At 47.8% G+C, this 21268-nt stretch overlaps 2 protein-coding genes across 13 annotated transcripts in view; one reads left to right on the plus strand and one right to left on the minus strand.

Annotated features, from left to right (window-relative positions):
• The window catches only part of LOC116427098 (NAD kinase), a 29049-nt gene extending 19076 nt beyond the window's left edge, over positions 1 to 9973 (plus strand). For 7 of the 10 annotated variants that reach the window (XM_031977051.2, XM_031977053.2, XM_031977055.2 and 4 more), the window contains 6 exons: positions 2002 to 2131; positions 3087 to 3212; positions 3841 to 4012; positions 4967 to 5319; positions 6559 to 6641; positions 7212 to 9973. In XM_031977051.2, the coding sequence (XP_031832911.1) occupies positions 2002 to 2131; positions 3087 to 3212; positions 3841 to 4012; positions 4967 to 5319; positions 6559 to 6641; positions 7212 to 7404 (1057 nt within the window). In that variant the 3' untranslated portion in view covers positions 7405 to 9973. Of the gene's footprint in view, positions 1 to 856; positions 1020 to 2001; positions 2132 to 3086; positions 3213 to 3840; positions 4013 to 4966; positions 5320 to 6558; positions 6642 to 6704; positions 6788 to 7211 lie in introns of those variants that run through there. The other 3 variants (XM_031977058.2, XM_031977050.2, XM_031977057.2) reach the window with 3 other exon arrangements.
• Positions 9974 to 10516: 543 nt separating this feature from the next.
• On the minus strand, positions 10517 to 19960 carry LOC116427024 (uncharacterized). 3 transcript variants are annotated; one of them, XM_031976862.2, is made up of 6 exons: positions 17531 to 19957; positions 17224 to 17250; positions 13104 to 13225; positions 12786 to 13025; positions 12430 to 12666; positions 10517 to 12014 (listed from the first exon to the last, which is right to left on the minus strand). In XM_031976862.2, the coding sequence occupies exons 1-6, from the start codon at positions 18988 to 18990 to the stop codon at positions 11920 to 11922; spliced, it is 2181 nt and encodes a 726-aa protein (XP_031832722.1). In that variant the 5' UTR covers positions 18991 to 19957; the 3' UTR covers positions 10517 to 11919. The 3 variants fall into 3 exon arrangements, with proteins under 3 accessions (XP_031832722.1, XP_031832724.1, XP_031832723.1); XM_031976864.2 differs by having other exon boundaries at positions 12434 to 12666; positions 17531 to 19941; XM_031976863.2 differs by lacking the exon at positions 17224 to 17250 and having other exon boundaries at positions 17531 to 19960.
• Positions 19961 to 21268: the final 1308 nt, after the last annotated feature.

Below are 21268 nucleotides of genomic sequence, written 5' to 3' on the forward strand. Positions count from 1 at the left end.
TCCGTTGTCAAACGATCGGCAAACAATTATTAAGGACCCGCGGGAAACTTCGAAGAAGTTTGCCTGCGTTTCACCATAATCGCTATTTGCGCAATCTCCTCTGTGTACGTTCCGTTTGCGCAGCCTCCACATTCTTCTCCACTTTGCACGATCGTTTTCGTGTTTTCCCTTCCCACTTTCACGACCTAGGAAACGTCGTTTCAATAGCAACAAACAACACTGCCTTCGACGTTCTAGCCACATTTCACCCAATAAACTAAACAATTCAATCTTTCACCTCGCTTCCTGTCACCATCGCACCCGATCGTAGAACAATCGAACAACAACCTGTGAAATGATCGATCGTCGTCGTTAAACGAAACGCGACGATAATAAAAGCATTCCCGAAGATATTCCTTCGACATATTTTAATTCTTATCGCAACGAATTGTAAACTGCGTCCTCGCTTTTACGATTCGATGCCTTATGCAATCGTACAGTTTTTACCGGCATTACTAGTGGCGACTGCAGAGATCAAAGGTACGAAATCGGGATCCCGAAACCGGACTGGACATTCGTTTAACTCAGATAAAATTCCGTGCACGTGAAAACTTAGCATTTACACGTTGCCCGGGTACAATCGTTTCAACGTGACATAACGCGCGAGAATTCATCAGAACAAGAAATCATAGGTCGCTGATAGAAAGCGGTGATTCTTTGCCGTCGGTACCAGAGCGCGGTTCGATCGTATCAAACGTACTTCGATAGCCGGGTCAACAAGTGTGCGTCCACACCGCTGAAACAAATGCACGTGAATCACAGTTGCGCCTCTGCCCGTGTCGACCGCGGCGGAGCGGGGCGCGGCGCGGCGCGTTATTATTCGCATAAAAACGAATCGCGTGCATACATACTTATATACACGGAGCGCGCTTGCGCGTCGTCCGATTGTTTACCGTTAAAAAACGTACCGCGGTGTTCGGTCCACGTTCAGTGCGAGCGCGACTCTCAATCCGGTACCACGTCATGGTTGGAACTGTCAGGTAGGCTCTCCGCGATCAAATCACGCGTTCTCGATCACGGTAGCGAATCTAATCGTTCGAGTATTCTTATCGTAATTAGATCTACGAAGAAAACAAACGTTTTCCGTCAATTTTTCAAGAAGAACCTTGTAAACGATCGATCATCCCTTCGCGAATCGCCTGACATTACAGATCGAAATATCCTTGTTCGCAATTTAATGGCATCGCCATTGTTCCTCGACAGTGTTATCATTCTTTTTTCCATTTTTCATCCGATGCGATCGTACCCCGTGCAACCTCGGAAGGAATAACTTAACATAATTAAACAGAAGCCGAGGCACCGTGACGATCGTTAATTGTTGAAATCCTACTACAGGCAAATAGAATCAATTACCGACCGACTACGGAACCCCGACTTCCGTTTCTCTTCGATTTAATTTAATTAAATCGCTCCCCAACCGCGGCGGACATTGATTCTATTTGCTTAGAATACGATTCCAACGATGTCCGGCGCCCATTCATGGGCCCCATGCATGCATTATGCATCGTTGATCCCTTCGCACCTTTGACCTCCCGCCCCAACCCAGTCGGCCGTAATTCAGTGATACACCGCCATGTTCGTGTGTCAAAATCGTCGCACGCCATAGGAACGATAATACAAAGAATATTAAATAGTCCTCGGCCAACGAGATTACAATTTACAATAAGTCCATCCGTGCCTCGCCGGAATCCCATATAATCGATATCGAGCAGCGATTCCACCGCAGAACCGACCGCCGCGACCTTAATCGCGGAAGATTCCATTTAATCGCTCACCGACCTCTGCCTCGCCATTAATTTTCATTATTTCATAACACGCGGTTGTCCGATGCCGATCGAATTTTCCTTTGGCTTCCACCTCGCTCCGCTGGTTCCCTGTCGAGATGAATAATCTCGGATCGTTCACCGTGGATGTTGACTGGGACGCGATCGTTGAACGGGCCTCATGGCTGTTTTATTGTAGGACCATACAGGACCCAGCCTCCCAGAGGTTGACGTGGTACAAGCCGCCGCTCACTGTCCTGGTCATCAAGAAGGTCCGTGATTCGTCGGTGTTGCCGCCGTTCGTCCAATTAGTCACATGGCTGATCGAGGTAAGTTTAATGACGCGAGAGAAACCTCTAGGTTCGAATCGATGACCCGAAGAGTTCGAAGGAAGAATGTTTAACCCTTAACCGAATCAATTAGAATCAAATGAAGTTTATTTAATCGTCTTCCTTCTAATTGTTTATTTCTGTCATTGTCTGCTTAACGGAAAAATGGAACTATTCGATTTCTGAGCTGAAACGAAAGCAGCTTGGTACTTTTCGATCCGGAAAATACCCTTGACACTAAATCGATCAACTGTTAAGTTAGTAATTTAAAGACAAAGCTGCTTCGAAAACTTGTTCCTGGAATATTTGTACATCAATTCGTGTCTCGAAACTAAAAGATTTGTCTAAACACATCGTAATATCAATATTATACGTGCAAGCGTTTAGACTGCTAACGTAACAGTCAACGTACACGCTGAATTGACTTGAATGCTCAGTTACGAAAGCGACGTTAACAATCTACAATGTGAGAAAAAACTGTCAAGATGCATTGCAATTAATCTCGACGGATAAGGGTTAATTTCTTCCGGGAACTCTTACCGCGTCTCTCGGGGCCAAGCGGCGTGCGGTTTTTCGTCTCTCTTGGCTCGCTCGTTCGCGGACAATGAAATCATCCCGGTGGGAACGCGATCGCGGCGTCGGGTCTCATTAAAATCTGCACGCGGCCGATGTTCCGGTTGATTTTCCTTGACGCTGAACGCTGCGCAGCGCGGCTCGTTCCTTCGATTTATCGATTCAGCATGACTATAAGTTTCAGTCAGGTGCTTTTATTCAGCGTCCAAGTTTTTCCGCGTACGCTCGTGCCGGGGCGGCCGAGCGTCGGGTTTTTCTGAATGTTTTATATGCCATCGATCAGCATTTGCGTCACGTTCTACTGCATTACTTTACTATTTTACGCAACATCGATTCAGACGCCGCGAGAAATCGTCGTTCAGAGATCGCGAATGTTTCGCAGGAGAAACGGATGGTGGTGTTCGTCGAGGCGTCTGTTCTGGAGGATCCTGCGCTTGCTAGGGACCCTAGGTTCGAGGGGGTCCGGGACAGGCTGCAGACGTTCAGGGACGGTACCGATGACCTGCAGGTGATTATTCGTTGCTTCGTTCTCTGCTAGAGAATCTTGATAAATCAGCATCGTTAACCCTCTAGCCGCGGGAACTTTGCCTGAGTTATTTAAAAATTCTAATGTCGACGCACGCTTAGAACCGCATTTTAAATGCTCTACTAAAATACTCGACTGTAGAGCGTTAATAATAAACGTACGCTCCTTATCTCCATTTTTGCAAGTTAAAGTTATTACGAACCTTGAATGTTATTTGCTAATTGTATTTCCGTTTTTTTTTTACAAGCCAAAAAACATTGTAACGATTCCTATAGATAAAGAAAATTTGTAATTACTAACCACAAGCGAATCTAGTCTAAACACGTTAACGTATCGCGTATGTAAAACGCTAAAGCGGAAAAAGTCAGAAATTAAAGTTGAAAACTTTCCACAAGCGTATGAAATACTTGCCGATTTTCCTCTAATCGATTACTTTTTCCTCCGACCATTCCGGCGACTTCTTAATAGCATAAACATATCTTTATTAATGACGTCAGTTTTTTTTATTGTAAACAACCTTTGGTTTCTACCAAAAAAATCAAGATGATTAGCGGAAAAACATCGTCGAGGATCAATGGTCAAATAATAATTCGATTAATTATTACTTCAGGATCGCATCGACTTCATCGTCTGTCTGGGAGGCGATGGAACCCTTCTTTATGCGAGCCTGCTCTTCCAGCAATCGGTACCGCCCGTGATGGCGTTCCATCTGGGCTCGTTGGGATTCCTCACACCCTTCGAGTTCGACAATTTTCAGGAACAAGTGACTAACGTCTTAGAGGGTGAGTAAAAACACTAATGTTCCCGTCTTTCTCAACTGTTCGCATCACGGTAGACAGAACGGCCGCAAACTTCCGGCGTCTTTAGATACTTTCACGTTTTTCCTTGATCGATATCGCGAGACATACATAATTGTGTAGGAGATAATTGAATATCGCAACACTGTTCGCCCAGTTCTATGTTAACTTCACACTTTACCCAAGCAATTATTGTTTCGGAAACAAAACTACCGCTTCATCAAATTCCATTAAGTCCATTGTATTTCGATAATCGACACGTATTTATTAATCGAACGTCATTCCTGTTGAATTAACGAAAAGAGTCTTAAAACCTGAGGGTTAATCCTTTGAAGCCAAACGTCACCATAGTGGTATAATTCTGGCACAGCAATGCCCGGTTTCTTTCTCGTCTGATATTTCAAAATTCGATGAACGAATTAGCTTCTTATAAAAACAGCTTTCGCAAGGTTAAGTTTCCATTCACACCCCTTCGACATAAGGGATGTCTGATATAAGAAAGTACATCCTCAAATACTCCAAGAACCACTTCCCACTCGAATGTCTTCAGAACCTTCTACGACTTCACAATTTTCCTCTAACAGGTTCAAGAAAATCATCTGCGTCATTAATGCGCGAAACCCTCGCAATCCTCCACCTCGGTCAAAGAAAAACAGAGGGTCGCTAGACTATCTGTCTCCGCCGCGATAAAATATCACCTTGTCATCGTGAGACTCGCCTGACAAACAAAAAATCGCAAGCTTGACGACACGCCCGTGGTTTCCTCTTCGAGCGTTAGAGATAATATCACGAAATCGTGGAAGGGAAACGGAGGAAGACGCGTTGACGACTCTGCCGAGAAAAAGGGAAAGCGAACACGAGAGTTGTCGGTGATTTCCGGGTTGTCGCGGCGCCACGACGTTTGCAGAATCACCCGACGGGTCTGATCTCTGTGTTTAGGTCACGCGGCCTTGACCCTGAGGAGTCGTCTGAGATGTATCATCATGCGGAAAGGAGAGGAGGGCAAACCGGCCAAACCGCCGACGAATCTGCTGGTGCTGAACGAGGTCGTGGTCGATCGCGGTCCTTCCCCATACCTCTCGAATATCGACCTCTTCATCGACGGGAAACACGTGACCAGCGTGCAGGGTGACGGCCTGATCGTGAGCACGCCGACCGGGTCGACGGCGTACGCCGTCGCGGCCGGGGCCAGCATGATTCATCCCTCGGTACCTGCCATCATGATCACGCCGATCTGCCCTCACTCATTGTCCTTCAGGCCGATCGTCGTGCCCGCCGGCGTCGAGCTGAAGGTATTTACGAGTTCTACTTACACCTTCCGGTGAAATAAATCCTGGTGACAAGTTCACCTGGACGGTCGACAGATAGGGGACGCATAATTGGCACTCCGAGTCCCCTGGAAACTAGTAAACATGGTGCTCATTGCTGAGTCTGTTTGAAGATACTCTACGATCTATGAAAATTCCTTTTAGAACGCTTGTTCTTGTTTCGAACAGCTGCCAATACCTCGAGCACTTAAAAAAGGATTCTGTTTAACTTCCTGCTGTAAACTGTGTCAACATTTAGCAGAGATGATCGCGCAGTTCTAATCTAATTATAACGCCGATAAACGTATAATGGATGATTGTTAGAAAAACAGACGAGGATACACAGTGAGCGACCATGTTAATTGAAACTCCTGCGTATAGTAAGGACGCTGCAGCGTGCGCCAGTTGCACATGCACGCGTCTCAGTTAATCCCGGTTCAAGCGTATAGTTTGTCTACGCCCGGTCGTGGTATCGTAAAATATCAAAACGCTCGAGAAAGTCCTCGTCCCGGGGCCCGGCATCGAAACTGTGTCAAACGACAAGAAACCGCGGAACCGCGGCGGGTTTCTCGCGTTTGCGCGAGATATTTCCGTGTGGGTCAGCGGAGAGGCTTCTTATCGGTGACATCGGGATCGCTGGCCCCGTGGCGTTGCCCCCGTAGAAGGAAACTTGGTCCCGATGGATGACGCCCGCATTCCCAGACCGTGCGTGCGCCGCCACCTCGCTCGCCGTTTCGAAAAGTTTCGACACGGCCTGGAGCAAGTGTCGCAAAGGCGTGCCCATGTGTCCTGTTCTCTGCGACCACGGGAAAAGCTCTGAGCTTTATCGATCAGCGTTCCGACTCCATGGATGAGTGCTTGGAGGTAACGATATGGTCGAACGTGGAATGGTTGAGACATGTTTGGATCGGTCTAGGTCCATTGGTTTAAAAAAGAGCAGACAGGGAATGATGCTTGGCACACTGTGCGAGAAAGTTCCTAAATTTTCAAAGCACTAGTTGAATGATAAAAGGAACTTGTGCTTTAGTGTTCTATGATGATGGAGAAACGATAGTTTGACCAGTGTTATGCTAAAGGGATGCCTAAAGCCATTGAAGATTGATGATAATCTCGGATTGAAGACACTAGCTGGTCCAAAAACTCCCAACCTAGCTATGTCGTTACCTCAAGGCTACAGTTTGCGCGCGCAGGTAACAATTAACCGTTGCTACCTTTCTACCACAGATCTCTGTTTCACCGGACAGCAGGAACACCTCGTGGGTGTCCTTCGACGGTAGAAATAGACAGGAGCTCTTCCACGGCGACAGGTAAACGTTAACTTCTTAGTCAGACTTGTCTAATCGTCGGCATTTTTCTCGCAATTATTCCAGATAATGGCAAACAGCAAGGCCCGTAGCACAGCTTACGTCTCCTTCGACGGTCGTAATCAGCAAGAGCTGCGCGTCGGGGATAGGTCTGTTCAGTTATCTCGTAAAATGAACAAAAAATGAAACAAGAAAAACGTCTTTCGTCTCTTCTATCTGTACCCTCATAAATATGCAGTTGCAGGACACTGCAATACGGTTCATTTATTGCTCAAATCGCGTCTCTTCTCTTTACATAATCTGATCTTCGCCTGTTCTTGGTATAGGTTCTCTCGGGTGGCGCGTTTCATAATACTTCCTCCGTGTTTGCTATCATTTACTTGTAACACATCAATTCTCACTCTTGCTGATTAAAGCCTCTGCGATTAAAATCTCCTTTTCCTATGCGCTCACACGATTCACTTTCTCTCTGTTATCTATCTTCGATCATCGAACGTCATCTGTCCTCTAAATTCTATTCTTATTCCGCTCGATCGCCCCGCCACCGACTAAACGTTTCTCCGTTGGTTTCAGTTTGAGGGTGACCACGTCCATATACCCGGTGCCCAGCATCTGCGCGGCCGACCAAATCACCGACTGGTTCGACTCGCTTGCTGAGTGTCTCCATTGGAACGTCCGGAAAAAACAGAAACACCTGGACGAGCTGAGCGATCTCACTCACTCGTCCAGCAACGATACGCTGGACTCGTTGGACCGCGACAGCTAGGAGACAGCGCGCCGAGACCGGCACCGACACGTGAATTTCCAGACCGTCGTCATGGGTTCGGAGTCCGCACAAGGGACCGGTGACTCGTCGCAGAAATCGCATCGTTCGTTCACGCATAAACCGCAAGCTCCGGATCGTTCGATCGCGCGTTTACACGTTTACACGTGCAATTAGCGGCCATCGCGGACACTTTGACCCTCCAGCTCTCTCGTTCACGTGCTTATAAATTCGAATGATAATGTTTCTAAACGGCGGATGACTCGCAAGTTTCCTGGCCATTGTTTGCGAAGGTATCTTTCCGGGAACGCGTTTAGAGACAACTTGATTCTACAGTGCATCTAGAACTATTTACGGAGATTGAGCAAATTTGCAGAGGCATCGAAGAATTGGGCTAAGTGTACTCTAATTGTTTTAGTGACTCGACCTCGCGGATTTTCTGCATTTATCGCATTTTTCGTTTCTCTGCGTAGCAGTACTTGTTCGATAGAGAAGACGCGTTCTTTTATACTAATTGAAACTCGGTTCTTTGCATCATTTTTGTTTAGTACCAAATTGTGGAGGAAATGTGATCCTTTAAACATTGAATTCTGCATGAAAATTCGCAGTCCATTGGTGCAAGTTTGAGTGTAATTGTTGAGTTGCCTTCTACCTTGAATTGATTATGATTGAGGTTATTCAAGTGAGTTACATTTAATGGTTACAGAGTATTTGCAACTGAATTAACGGTTACGTTCCAATCGCTATTATGAATATTAGATGGAATTACATTTCGTCCAACTTTTCGATTCACAGCGGAATCACTAGATTGTCAAGACTCGTTCGAATATTTAAGTGTCGTGAACGTTCTCCGATTGATCAGAACCGAGTGCGCGACAGAATGGAACGTTCGTACCGTTCATATGTAAATATAGACGAATGTCATTCGATTTTATTGAAATTTTGTACATATAATCAAAATTGAATGCACTTTCTACAATTCAAGCGAAAATTGAGCAAGAATCGCGCAAGAGGAATTGCTCGCGTCACCGACCGATCGATCGGATCAACGGGTTCAAACTGTACTCGCGTGAACGTTGAACGTTGCCAATAAACAAAAAAAAATCAGAAAAGTTCAACGAAAACATCCGTGTTTCGAGGGGAAAACGGATGAAGCCACGTTTACTTAACCGTGTAACGTCTCAAAAATTCTGTCGCGAACACACGAACTAATCGGAGCCTCGCATGGACCATGGCTGATTTTCGTTTATCCAAGACCGAGGATCGCGGAGATCGAAATAGAGATCGATATCGGGTAGTTGTCGCGAAATTTTAGAAGCGAGGAACGCTTTATCGTCCGGGCACAATAGCTACGCGAAGTTTTTCGAACAAAAGAAGTTCGTCGCATGAGTTCTTCAGCTTCCCAAAGGAAGCGCGTGTCCTGTACGTGTTGTAAAAATTTAGGGGGGGGGGGGGGGGGCGTACAGTGACTAGAATTCGCTGTATCGAATAAGAATGAGAACAAAAGTACAACGGAATGATCGAACAACGGATTAACGCGTTGAATGCCGAACGATTTCATGGAGGAAAATGTATCAAAGTATTTCATTGACTTGCGTTACTTCTAATATAGAAAAGTTTCTAAATAATCATCGTTGAATTGAATGAATTATAATAATTCGATTTTTGGTTGAAGGTCACCGATGACTCCACTGGCATTCAACGTGTTAACGGTTCGATACCGAACGCATAATTGTACATTTCGCGCGAGTTCTCTTCGCCGCGTTCCACATTTCGATCGTAAAAGTTCACCGCGAATTCCAACGACCACTAGGCTGACCCTCGTGACCTTTCCCTCTTCTATCGAGAAGATGTATCGTTTTCGCTTCTTTCTTTTCCACGAAAACCGATGAACCGCTCCACGTATTGGAATGATCAGACGAATATCCATCCGCGAAAGATAGCAAGATTCATATACACGAAATTCCTACAGCCCCCGAAATCGTTCGAGACACTCTGACACCGCGACGAAAGAAAATGGACAATATTCTTACTGCCTCTGTATTTTAAACGAGCAATCTCAATACCAAATCGCGCGCTCGCGATTTTTTAAGAGAGGAAAAGAGAGAGAGAGAGAGAGAGAGAGAGAGAGAGAGAGAGAGAGAGAGAGAGAGAGAGAGAGAGAGAGAGAGAGAAAGAGAGAGAGACAAAAAAAATATGGTAAAACGTTCCAAGTCGCACGGTCATATTTATTTATTACACATACACGGTTTCTTGATGCATTTTATGCCACCGATTCAAATGAATTTGTACTTTGCACGGGAGTACAAGTTCCGTTCAGTTTCTAGGAGCGAAATAGATTTAACGCCGAGCGTGTGGAAATGTGCGGGAAGCGCACACGTACACACAACAGACACAGGCAGGCTCGAATCGAACTACCGCGGACAAAAGAAAACGAGTGGGCGTCGTTGCCTGGGTAATGTTTACGTTTTTCGACAACGAACGTGGTCTATCTGAGGATCATTCTGTTGTAAATGTTAAATGTACTGTCCTATAAATGAGAATTTTTAATAAAATCATTTTTATACAGATACCATTTGTCAATGCAATTAGTGTACTCGTAATGAAGTATGATTATAAAGACAATTAGCCAGATGTGATCGAACGGAAGAAGCGTTTTCAACATGGTATTCTGTTAAATGCGACAAACCTGGTGACGCGTGATAAAAGGGGAACAAAAAATGCATTATTGATCAATTATTTTAAGACGTGGATTTTGTGGTTAATTATAGTATTGCACAATTGCCAGAAAAAAGGACTGTAAGAAGGATTGTAAGTTTCCTCAAAGAAAGCAGCGTCAACTGCACATGTGTAATGCAAAAAGAATTGGAGAACGATAAAAAGCGTATCAGCTGCCAATAAATCATGCTAATTCTTAAATGCGTGTTTTACAACATGTAAATACTACTGATTTACATTGTAAAGGACATAATGCATGGAATTAGATGTGTGAGGCATAAATTTGCAGCAGTATATCTATAAGACTCATCGATCAGAAGACAATGCATTTACTATATGCATATATACAGTGGAAACAAAAGGTCCAATTCGAAACATTTCTGGCAAAGAAACGTAGTTAAGTTTCAAAGTCAATGCATTTATTTCAGCGCAACCAGATAATTAAATATACATTATATACAATGATCGTGTAAAAGATGCATCAACTGGTTTCCCATTTTCGTAGGGTGACTGTATTAATAATAAGTAGCATAAGTTTTTTTTGGGTGAACCAATGAACTATATGTAAAGTAAGCACAAAGAGAAGCTCTTGAGACAGCACTGCATCTGCGCTGTGTTAGCCTCTAGCTAGACTGCAGATCGTTCTGCACTTATAGTTTCTAAGAACCTTAAAGGACCAACAAAGCTTAACACTCGGTACGATTTACCATAAATCTCAATTGATTTAATCAATTGAAACGATTAACGCAGGAAGCAACATTTCGTTTAACTTCAGTGTCCATGAGTTAATGTACAAAACTGTAAGTGTGCATGATTGTCCGTAGTCTATTTATGGGGACAGTGTCCTGTCGTTTGGTTTCACCCAGAATATAATGATAAAGGGCCCTTTGGGCAGCCTGTTCCTTAATTAACATATGACATAAATATCTATACCGCTAACGATTGACATTTGGTTACATCAGTCATGGGCATGACCAGTGTACACACTCACACATGTGTATAGAGGTCAACGAACATAATCTAATCAACTTAATCCACCTAACGATACAGCATCGCTGATATTTACATTGTTAAATCGTTTTAACATTTAACGAGTTAAATGTTAGCCGGAAAGCGACGCGAACCGGTTTGGTACCGGCGCCGTCCGGCGCGTACATTGTGAGAGATGAAACAAGACACGACTTACCCGCTACTGCTACTTAAATAACGCGATTTCTTCCTTTAAGTTACAACAATTAGAAAGACAGTCTATTCTGCGAAGGATGCATCCTGGGAAGGACTTCTTAATCAGCAACAATCAGCAACCACTGTTCACCACTACGCACCACTGATCGGTCCCGCGCTTCTCAAACAATTCGAAACGGTTTGAAACAGGGTGGGGGCGTAACGGTCAACTGTTACGAAAGCAACAAAAAATGTCACTAGGACGAGCGACTTCTCGCGCATAAAAAAACGAAAAGGAAATTATCCTGGCCGTTACAATGCCACCGATAAACTTAGTTATACTAGAACAGTGATAGAAAATTAATAAATCGCTTCCTGGATGTTTATTTAGAAAAAAAATCACTGTAATCGAACTGCGTGCGTCGATAACGCCTAGATACCGATCACGTGGTCCTGATTGGTTGAGATGTTCCGCGCGTTTTAACGGAACGAATGCGCTCATTTAAAAAAAGCATTATTAACGAAAATGATATCCTCTTCTTTTCTTCTCCTCCATCTCGTCTTGCTCCTCGTTTACGTTTAGAAATAAATTACGTCGTTAACGATCGTCTCTCTTTTCACCCGTGCGTGAACGTTTTAGTGCCTACAATTCACGTACGTCACTTTTTCGCCGTTCACGACACGGACATAACGAGTACAGGCTCGGAGGAAAAGTGCAGGTACTCGTTGGTCTGTAAGAAGAAAAAGAAAGAAATTTCCTTATTACACGTATTAATTAACATGGGAATGAATTACGAGATCCATTACGAGACCGAACAAAAATACATATCTACCAGAGAAACGTTGCGCTCGATTTGAATTCAAATTCTGTAAAATTTCAGAGGACAATTTTCCAAAAGTGAATTGAAGGGTCTCGTTAGGATCGAATCGATCGGTTTCAAACTGAATAAAAGGAACATCTCAAAACGGTAAAACCGTGCAGCAGCATTGTCAAACAGAAGATACCGCGAACCATCGAACGGCGGTCCTTTCTGGATCAACTAGTCCATCCAAGTGTGTTACGGCACACGGTGTTAAGTGTCACTCAAAAAAATCCACAGGCAAACATTCCAAATCGGAGTTAGTATTGTTAGCGCACACACTCACATGCCTTCTGATCCGTGTCTTGGTCCGTGCAGGACGGCTGTTGAATATAAAGGGCCGGTTTCAGCGGTCGGCCATCTTGGTCCTCTACCAGGACCACCAGCCCGTGGTTGCTTCCGTTCCCGTGAAGATTTCGAGGGTTCAATCTCCAAAATCGAAGACTCTGTCTAACGTCCAGGGCCAGATGAGTACCTTCTGCCGTCAATGGCGTCACTACCGAGTCCATTAAACGTTTTTTTGCTGAAAAAACAAATCGACAATAAAGAACGTCGATCATCTGGGACCTAGTTAGCTCGCGTCCCTAACCGATTTTCGTTTTCTACGCGTTTCAAATTCGAAAATAGCTCTCTGAAGCTTACATCGATGCTTCTTCAAAGACTTGGTGTAATAGTAGACCGATATTCTGATCTTTTTCTCGTCCTCTTCGTCCTCCTCGAAAGTATCTCCCGTGGAGGAGGTCAGGTTCTCTTGCGGTAGTTTGAAGATCCTCAATCTCGCGGCCACCACGTGATCGCTGGACGTCAGATTCAGCTGGAAGTGCATGTTCATGGAGAACGGGTCCGTCCAGGCATCTTGGTCCGTGTTCCGCGGTGTTTGACCTGGAAAGATTAAGCTTATCGCGACACCGTTTCTCAATAAACGACAAACACGATCAACGAAACGACCGATCGACTCACAGCTAGACGGGAACATGACCAGCCTCTGCCGTTGCACCTGATTCGCGCTGCCGCTGTTGTTCAGGCGTCCTGTCATAGCCAGGACTCGCGACTTAATATCCTGTATGGCCTTTTCGCTTTGGCTGCACAGACAAACGGGTCATCGTTCAGACGAACCGGTATATCGGACACCGGCGGGAGAAAGCGACAAAGAAAAATTGGAAAACCATGACAATGATCAAGCCTTCAGTGACCGAGTAGAAAGAAAAAAAAACGAACGAATGAAACGGTGAACGTTTTCGGCAACGAGTGCGTGCAGGTTAAGAACATTCCGTGTAAAAAGCGGGGGTAGCCGTTAAACGTCGTTTTTATAAGGTGACGTGGAAATTTTCACTTCGTGATGCATGCGAGTTCTTCCGGGTGGCGAGGCAGGCCATTGGACGGTGGTCAGTGACCTATAGACTCCACGCTATGGGTCAGAGATATTTATTATACGTTCTAGACGCTGGCTAGACAGCCGACGGGGGCATTGGTGTAACGATCATCTAATCTATCCATCTGCTCGAGGAGCATTAACACTTCGCCGTCGCGTCTCGGGCCTCGAGTCCTTTTACCGGACTCGCCGGGCGTGTTATCTCTTCCCCGTCGACATTACTCCCGAGAACCGAACGCTGGCGATCCTCTTCCCACCGGTGGGAACCGTAAAATTAAAAGAGGGAGAAGGGCCACCGAACATGTCCATCCGTATCCCCTAAAATCGCCTAATAAAGTTTATCTTTCCGCGAACTGGTCCGACGTGCGCGCCATAAAGCTGGCGGCCGAGGAGCCGGCCGGGGGATCAGGTGAGATTACGGGATTGCATAATGACGTCTGTAAGTCGTTAACCGAACACACACGGGGAGGGAAAAGAAAAGGAAAAAAGAAGACGAAGAAGAAGAAGAAGCATGAGGAGGTGGAGAGTCTTTGCTCGACGTCACAGGCAAGGATCGCCGGCGTTGCACGCCCACACGGAGATTTGAGCGCAGCCAATGGCGCGCGTCAACGACCTCGTCGCTTGGCCGAGAAACAAAAGTCTCCCTTTTTTTCCGTGGAACGAGACGACCGCCAGACAGACAGACAGGATGTCTAGGTGAGGATGGCCGTCCAGAGAGGTGAACGCGAAGGAGAACGTGGAGGAATTTTCGGTGACCCTATCCCGCGGCCTGTCTCGTGCCTTTCCTTCCAGGAAATCTGGACGGCGCGAGGCACGCGGGGGGCGGCAGGCAGGGCATGGGGCAGGGGGTGCACGGAGGGAGGGAGTGAGAGACCTGGCCACCGCTGACGAAATCTCCCCACGAAATCTTTCTTCTTTACGGCGCGCTTGTATACGATTCTAGACATGCTCGTTAATCTAGCCGCGTCCAAGTCACGCATTCTACACCGTCTCGTTGCGTACGTGTCACGTCTGTCTGCCGTCTGGGAAAGGGAAGGACTCGGGTGTCTGGAGGCCGTTGCATCATGAGAATGAATCCAGTGATCCTTCTCCCGGGCACCGTATTAAGAAAATTGGCCGTGTTACCGATGGTTTTGTAACCGGGGCTTCCACCGCGAGCTCGCGGCATCTTTCCGCCGAGATGATTCATTTTAAACGAGGCTCGAGGGCGACACCGAAACGCCGCGCAATTTTGAACACGACCGCGTCCGAATCCTCCGAGAAAATCGGGTATCGTTGCTACCGGTTCGCGTGTCTTCACGTTGTTCCGGCGTTCTTAAGTTTCTCCTTTCGGGTTGTCGCGGATAATCCCGGGGATTAGTTTGTCGGATGAACGTACTCTTAGGTGAACAGGAGAAATGAATACGAATAAGAGATTTCGGTTCGCCGCAGAAAAATGCCACGGGGCGGGAGCAGCGGCGGAAGCCGAAGGGGTCGCGAGCCAGGGAAAAGGCTTCTGGCATTCCGCGTGCGGCGTTTACCGCGAATCGCACCGGGGCGATGCGATTGGCGACCGCCAAAAAATGCACGTTGCATCGTCTGGCGGTGAGGTGGGGAGAGCCACTGGGCGAAAACTTCCTCCTCTCTCTTCGTCGCGCGTGATCGCGCGGTCTCGCGCGCTCTCTCCGTCGCCGTCCTCACCGTCGACATAGGAAGAGAGACGCATAGACAAGGTCAGCGCATTAAATTGAAATGTGTTACATAACCTCGTAAGAGAGCAGTCCTGACTGCAATCTGACTAGACACCCGGTGATTACGGGGGTGCTCAACTCGGGCCCGGCTCGGTCCGACCGGCGACGCCATCGGCTGCGATACTCCATCGGGTGGCGAACCGAACTCCGAGACCTTAGAACCGTCGTCGTCCTCCTACCGTGCTCTCTCTAATCACGAAACCCTCTGCAACCTTTAACGCGGCGGTCTTAATGGACATCACGGCCGCCGAAGCGACACGTGTAACCCTTCCGCTGTGACCAACGCGTTCAACGGTTCGTTACGTCTTTCTTTAACCCTTTGCGGTCCGAAGTCTTCTTAACTTTTCGCTCTGGAGCTTGCGACGACATTAGTTTATTCGGCTATAGTTTCTCTTGACTTTTTAACGTTTGCTCGACAACATTCGGGAAGCATTGAAATACTTCTGTATTATACGATTACGATGTTAGAAGTAATTACGGTGAACGTCGCTGAAATAAGTAGATGTTCGAGTGAAATTCTCAAGTCTCGTTCGACGTAAGACCGCGAGAGGGTTAAAGTGTGAAGATCTTAAAGAGGGGCGAACTAGACGCTGGAAAATGTCGGGCCGATTGAAAAACTGGTTCCCTTCGCTATCCGTCTCCCGTTGTTGGATCGTCGTGGATCTCCCCGTGTGTGCACGCGCGGCACGAGGAACGGACGGGGGCACACCGTAGAGTAGGACTCTCTTTCTCTTCTTTTCTCTTTCTCTCCACGGCCAGGCTACGCCAGTGCCGACACGAATGCATTTACGCGTCTAGACTTAATAAAATAAAAGAAACGCCTTCGCACCCGCGCGAAGAGCGACCGCGCGTGGTGGCGGGGCCGCGGGGGGACGATTTAAAAACATAGCTGAGGGTCCACGGCGGAATTTCCACCGTGCGTCCTTCCTGGCTAACCTCTGTCCTCGTCCGTGTCTTTCGAAACGATGCCACCCTCCTTTTTACCTGTCGATTTGCTTCGGTATCGGTTGTCTCAGCGCATTCCGCGACTGGAACGTAAAAATACGTTTTCCCACCCCCCGTCCTCGGATGCAATGTAAATTTTACGTACGCATGGTCCGCGAGAGTTTCAAGGCTTAAATGTTTCGCTCTAATAATTAGAAAACTTGTGGAACTATATATTTCTTGCAAATAAAATGATCAAGAATTTTTAGCAGATTTTCAAGTCTGAAATGAATATAAACTTGATCCCCATTGAATGTGAATTCAAACGCTACCTCTGTTACGAACGAAATTTCGTCTTCGTTTGATTAATATTGAAAAGGACCTGTCTATCGTTTGTTCCATCGTTTAAACATCTTCTTCTAAAGACGGCAGAAGAAGCGGCCGTTGGTCAGCGGGAGCCGCAGAAATTTCAGGCGGCGCTTCACGGCTGTTCGTTTCGTCACGATATTTTTACAGGCGATCGAGATATTTTTACATGGCGAGGGCAACGATTCGTCGTCCGAGTATTCGTGCGCGCGGCTGTGTCGTTACGCGAGTGGAAAACCGTTCGGGTTTTTCTGAGCGAGATGATCGAAGGAAGAACCGGCGGGCCGGTCAGGCGGGAAGGAAAAAGAAACGAAAAGAGAAAGGACGAAAGAGGGAACACGAGAAGAACGTTGTTACCTTTTTCATGCAGACACAACAACACAACGCGCGAGGAAAAGGCCTCGCCGTTATCGCGATAAATCGCGTCTCATGCAACACGAGCAAATGAGATAACTGCGATGGGAATGTATTTTTAGATTATGCAAGCGGGGCCAGAAAGAAAGCAGCCGGGCCAGGAAAAGAGAGGCGCGGCGATGCGGGAAAACCGAAGGAATGAAAAAGAAAAAGAAAGAAAAGAAAAGAAAAGAAGAGGAATTCGACAAATCCCGGCAATTACGTTCGTCGAATTCGGCAATACCGGATCCCTTACCCAAAAAGCGATCATTGTGCCGTCTGTGGAGGCGCTTACCTGTCGAAGCTTGAGGTTAGCTTTCCTCTAAAAGACACAAAAAGCAAAACATTGTTGAGACTTAATTGGGCCGTGGTGTATTCTTGCGAAAGCGAGACGCGCAGCGTGAATGAACATATAACAGTGAGAACGCATTTGTCAAACTGGGAGGAGTACGTCGCAACGTCCTCGTCCCGAATTTGCTTGTGAATCGAACCACCCGATGTTCTGTCCAATCCTCGAACCTTTCGGATCCGTTCCCATAATCAGAACGTTCGGCGAAGGCTCGAGCCAAACACGATATAATGCAGAAGAACAGATTACTTACTTCCGCCGCTGATCGAGCAACACTTGCTGATATGTCGTCAAATTGGCCAAGGGCAGGTAGCCAGCGGATATGTTGTTGTTGGCTATGAAAAGCTTGATAGAGTCAGGCGTGTCGTTCTGGTATTCCAACGTGTCGTTCTCGCTCTCGTCGGTGTTCCAATTGCGTCGAGGGTCGCGGCTGATGTCTTCGTAGTCGGACGTCTCGTTGTCCTCGCTATTTTCGATCCCGAGGGAGTCCACGAACTCCGGCAGCACCCTGTACACGTCGTCCTCGACCCACTCGAGCCCCTCGTACTCACTAACCTTTTTACTTCTATCTGCCTCCTCTTCGATCTTCGACACAACTACTGCGTCGTTCTCGCTGGTAGTGTGGACAACAACATCGGCCCTCTCTGCAGGGCTCGAAGCATTCTCGTAGTTCATCTCCTTCGTCGTGCCGGTACCAGCGACCGAAGCTGACTCGGTGGTCGGATAATTCTTCTGATAGCGGTCCTGGACACTGTTACCTAGCTGAGGGACCACAGGAACTGACAAGGAAGCAGGAGGAACAGAAGACAACGGCAGTGGTGAAACGTGAAAGGAGCTGCCGGGACTGGTAGCAGTCTTCAGAGTCGTGTGCTTCGAAGTGACATGGTACCTCGGTGATTTCGAGTGACTTTTATTGGTTTCGTCGGACCCAGAACTGGAGTCGAACTCGGAATCGTCGTATCGGATCTTGAAGACCACGTGCGGAGCCATCACTCTGTCAAAATCTCGACGAACTGTCTCGTCTTCCTCTTTCCCTGCCTCCTCCAAGTCCTGTTCAGGTGTAGACTGCTGGAACTCTAGATTAGACGGCAGGTTCTCGTAATCGAGGACAGCTTGCCGATTGTATGCCTCGAAATCGAAGTCCTTGTAAGAAGACTTGTCTGCGTGTCGGTTCTTCTTACTATCGTACGACGGCTCTTCGTAATCGTGACTCTTCGTGGAACGGTCCATGGAATTCTTCTCCCGGTATCTATTCTTCTTCTCAACGTTCTCACCGTGAAAGACTTTGGTCCAAGATTTGAAGCTCTCCTTCCTCCTCAGTTCCTCCTCTTTCTTTTTATTCAACTCCCTCTCGCGAATCGCCAGGACCTCCTCCAAACTGTAGTTCAAGCTCTTCAGCAGCAGCATGTCACCAGCGCTGAGGTCACCGGTGATTATCTTCAAGATCGCCTTCTCCAGCATCTTCTCGAGCCTCCTGTCGCTGTAAGGAAGCTTCTCCTTGGCGTCCTCGATGTTCAGGCTCCTCCTGTTCTTCTCGTCGGCTGATGAAATCGCGTTCATCTCCTCCCTGGAGCCGTACCTCCACGCGTGCTCCACTTGGTCCTTCCTCTTCTTGTTCTCCGAGTGGACACCGTGATGGTGATGATGACACCAGACACTGTTTATAGCCGATACCGCCAACAGCAGCACCAAGTACCTAGCCAGCCCCATCATGTCTAAACGGATTCTTCCAATTACAGTGTCCTGTATCGTCTCTGAAACCTGCACTCGAACGATCTCGATCTCTTCAACAACAACAGCTACCACTTTCTCTCTCGGACTGTCGGAAGCTGGGCACTGTCATCGATGAACCTCCATTATTCCCGATCCGGTGTCACTGTCTCTCGAACCTCTTACAGGGATTACGATCTGAGGAAATCGTCGAAGCTCCGCGCGATCGCGGTGGTATCCTCGTCCAGCGATCGGAACCGCTCGGACGGAAGAAGTTCCGGCGCGTCCCGACGCGCGAACAAGTGTGAACAAACTGGACCGGCGATCCGTCGTCGGCCTAGCCTAATCGCATCAGGAAGGCGCGCGCGGCCAAGTAGGAAAGAGATTCGTGGCACGCGTGTGCACCGGCTGAGCAGTAAGTCTCAACTGAGCGGTGCCGGCCTGCTCACAGACATAATTCCGTCTACTCACTAATTCCGAGAGCAAGCACGAGCCCGCGAGAGGAGACCAGCCGCACGTCGCGGCATTGCTAACTATCACTCCCTTTTTTTTTCGTTAATGTATCTCTACTGGTATACACGAAAGTGTATATATATTTTTTCCTTCTCTTCTAGCTCGTCTTCTCTTCTCTCTCTTTCTCTCTCTCTTCCACCTTTCTCTTCCAACTGCGTCCTCTTCGAACCGTGCGCCACCGACTGACTCCCTTTCCCTCGCACCGCCGAAATCCCTCGCGCGACTGACTTTTCCCTCTGTCCCGCGCGAACCTTTATCCTGCCACCACACGGGTGTTCCTCGTGTTCCGGCCGATTTTCTCGCGCCGCAATATCCGCAGATCTATCCGCGTGCCGCCGCCGCCGCCGCCACCACCGCCTTCTTCTTCTTCTTCTTCTTCTTCTTCTTCTTCTTCTTCTTCTTCGTCTTCTTCTTCTTCGCCTCGCTCTCGCGCTTCCGGCGAACACAACACCGCGTGGCACCGCTTCGCCGTGCTCCACCGGTACCTCCACCACCTCCGACTCCTCCCTCTTCGCCGACCACCTCCTCCGCCACCTCCGGCTCTTGATTCGTAGGCAGGCCTGCCGGCGATTCCTTCGATTACTCACCCGACACGGCACGGAATTTACTTTCTTTTTTCCTTCTTTTCTCCCAGCTCCTCTCTTTCCTGCTTCTTCCCACCCCGCCTCGTTCCTCCCTTTCTCTGTCCCTTGCTCCGTGCCACGCTCTCTCGCTCCTTTCTCTCCGTTCCGCGTGTATTCTCTTTCTCCGTGCGTCCGTCTCGAACGGACGAGAGACGGAGCGCGCGGCCTAGCCTTCTAAGATTTTTATCTGCCGCGTGACAGTCTGCATACTGATCCTTATCGGTGATCCTTTCACAATTGAGGAGACTTCGGAACGTGTCCTTTCACCGTCGCACAACCGCTGAACGCGGCTCGCCCGCCGCCGCGGCGAACGCGGAGGGAAAACGCTTTCATTTACAGGAGGGATGGACTCCGTTTTCCTCCGGTCCCGGCGTCGAACAAGGAAACGAGCGCGATCGTACGATCGTCCGTCCGTCTCGAAGTGTAACGGTGATCGGGATCGCGAAACCGCGAGATCTTCGCGCGCGGAACAAAGGAACGGAAGAAAACAGGGCAGGAAGAGAAGGGAACAAAAAAAAACGAAAAGGAGAACCACCGGCGGCCGCCGAGTGCGGCGCGAAGAAATGAGCGAGGAGGCACCTTGTATTCGGCTGCTCGTTTCAGGGGCAGCCACATACGACTTTATAGGGTGTCTCCCTCTCCGACGTCTAGACGAATCGAAAGATATGATCTTTGAATCATAATGTATCGCTTTTAATAAATGCAGCCTCCGCGTGCGTGCGTGAAAATACGATGCGTGGCAACGCACGTCGGCGTCGCGGGGCCCAAAAAGAAGAACGGGAACGAGGAAAGGGGGGAAAAGAGTACGAGAAACAGAGGGAAAGAGAGAGAAAGGGAGAAAGAGAGAGGGAAATAGTGAGAAGGGAGAGAGAGGGAGAGAGAGAGAGAGAGAGGGCAGCGCAGCGGGAGAAAAATATGCGCGACCGAGATCAAATCGGCGCGGCGCGCGTGTGGAAATCCCAATGTCGCGAAAATTTTGCAGCTCGCGTGCAGACGCCTTCTCCATCCTTTCTTCCTTTCTTTCTCGTCTTTTTTTCTGCTGCTTACGATGATTCTTTTTTAGCGGTTCCAGCCTCTTTTCGGCGACCTCTCCGCGTGATTGGACGATTTATTTTTGATGCGACGGAATCGCTGGCGACCCGCGC

Source organism: Nomia melanderi, chromosome 14 (assembly GCF_051020985.1).
Source record: "Nomia melanderi isolate GNS246 chromosome 14, iyNomMela1, whole genome shotgun sequence".
Classification (NCBI taxonomy): domain Eukaryota; kingdom Metazoa; phylum Arthropoda; class Insecta; order Hymenoptera; family Halictidae; genus Nomia; species Nomia melanderi.

Bases quoted from the DNA above. Each gene is read 5' to 3' on its own strand.
- LOC116427024 (XM_031976862.2), bottom strand. From the start codon at position 18,990: ATGATGGGGCTGGCTAGGTACTTGGTGCTGCTGTTGGCGGTATCGGCT. The intron at 13,026-13,103 runs GTGAGTCGATCG...TAATCTTTCCAG, and splicing joins GGTCATGTTCCCGTCTAGCT to GTCAAACACCGCGGAACACG. The intron at 12,667-12,785 runs GTAAGCTTCAGA...TTGTTTTTTCAG, and splicing joins GTCTTTGAAGAAGCATCGAT to CAAAAAAACGTTTAATGGAC.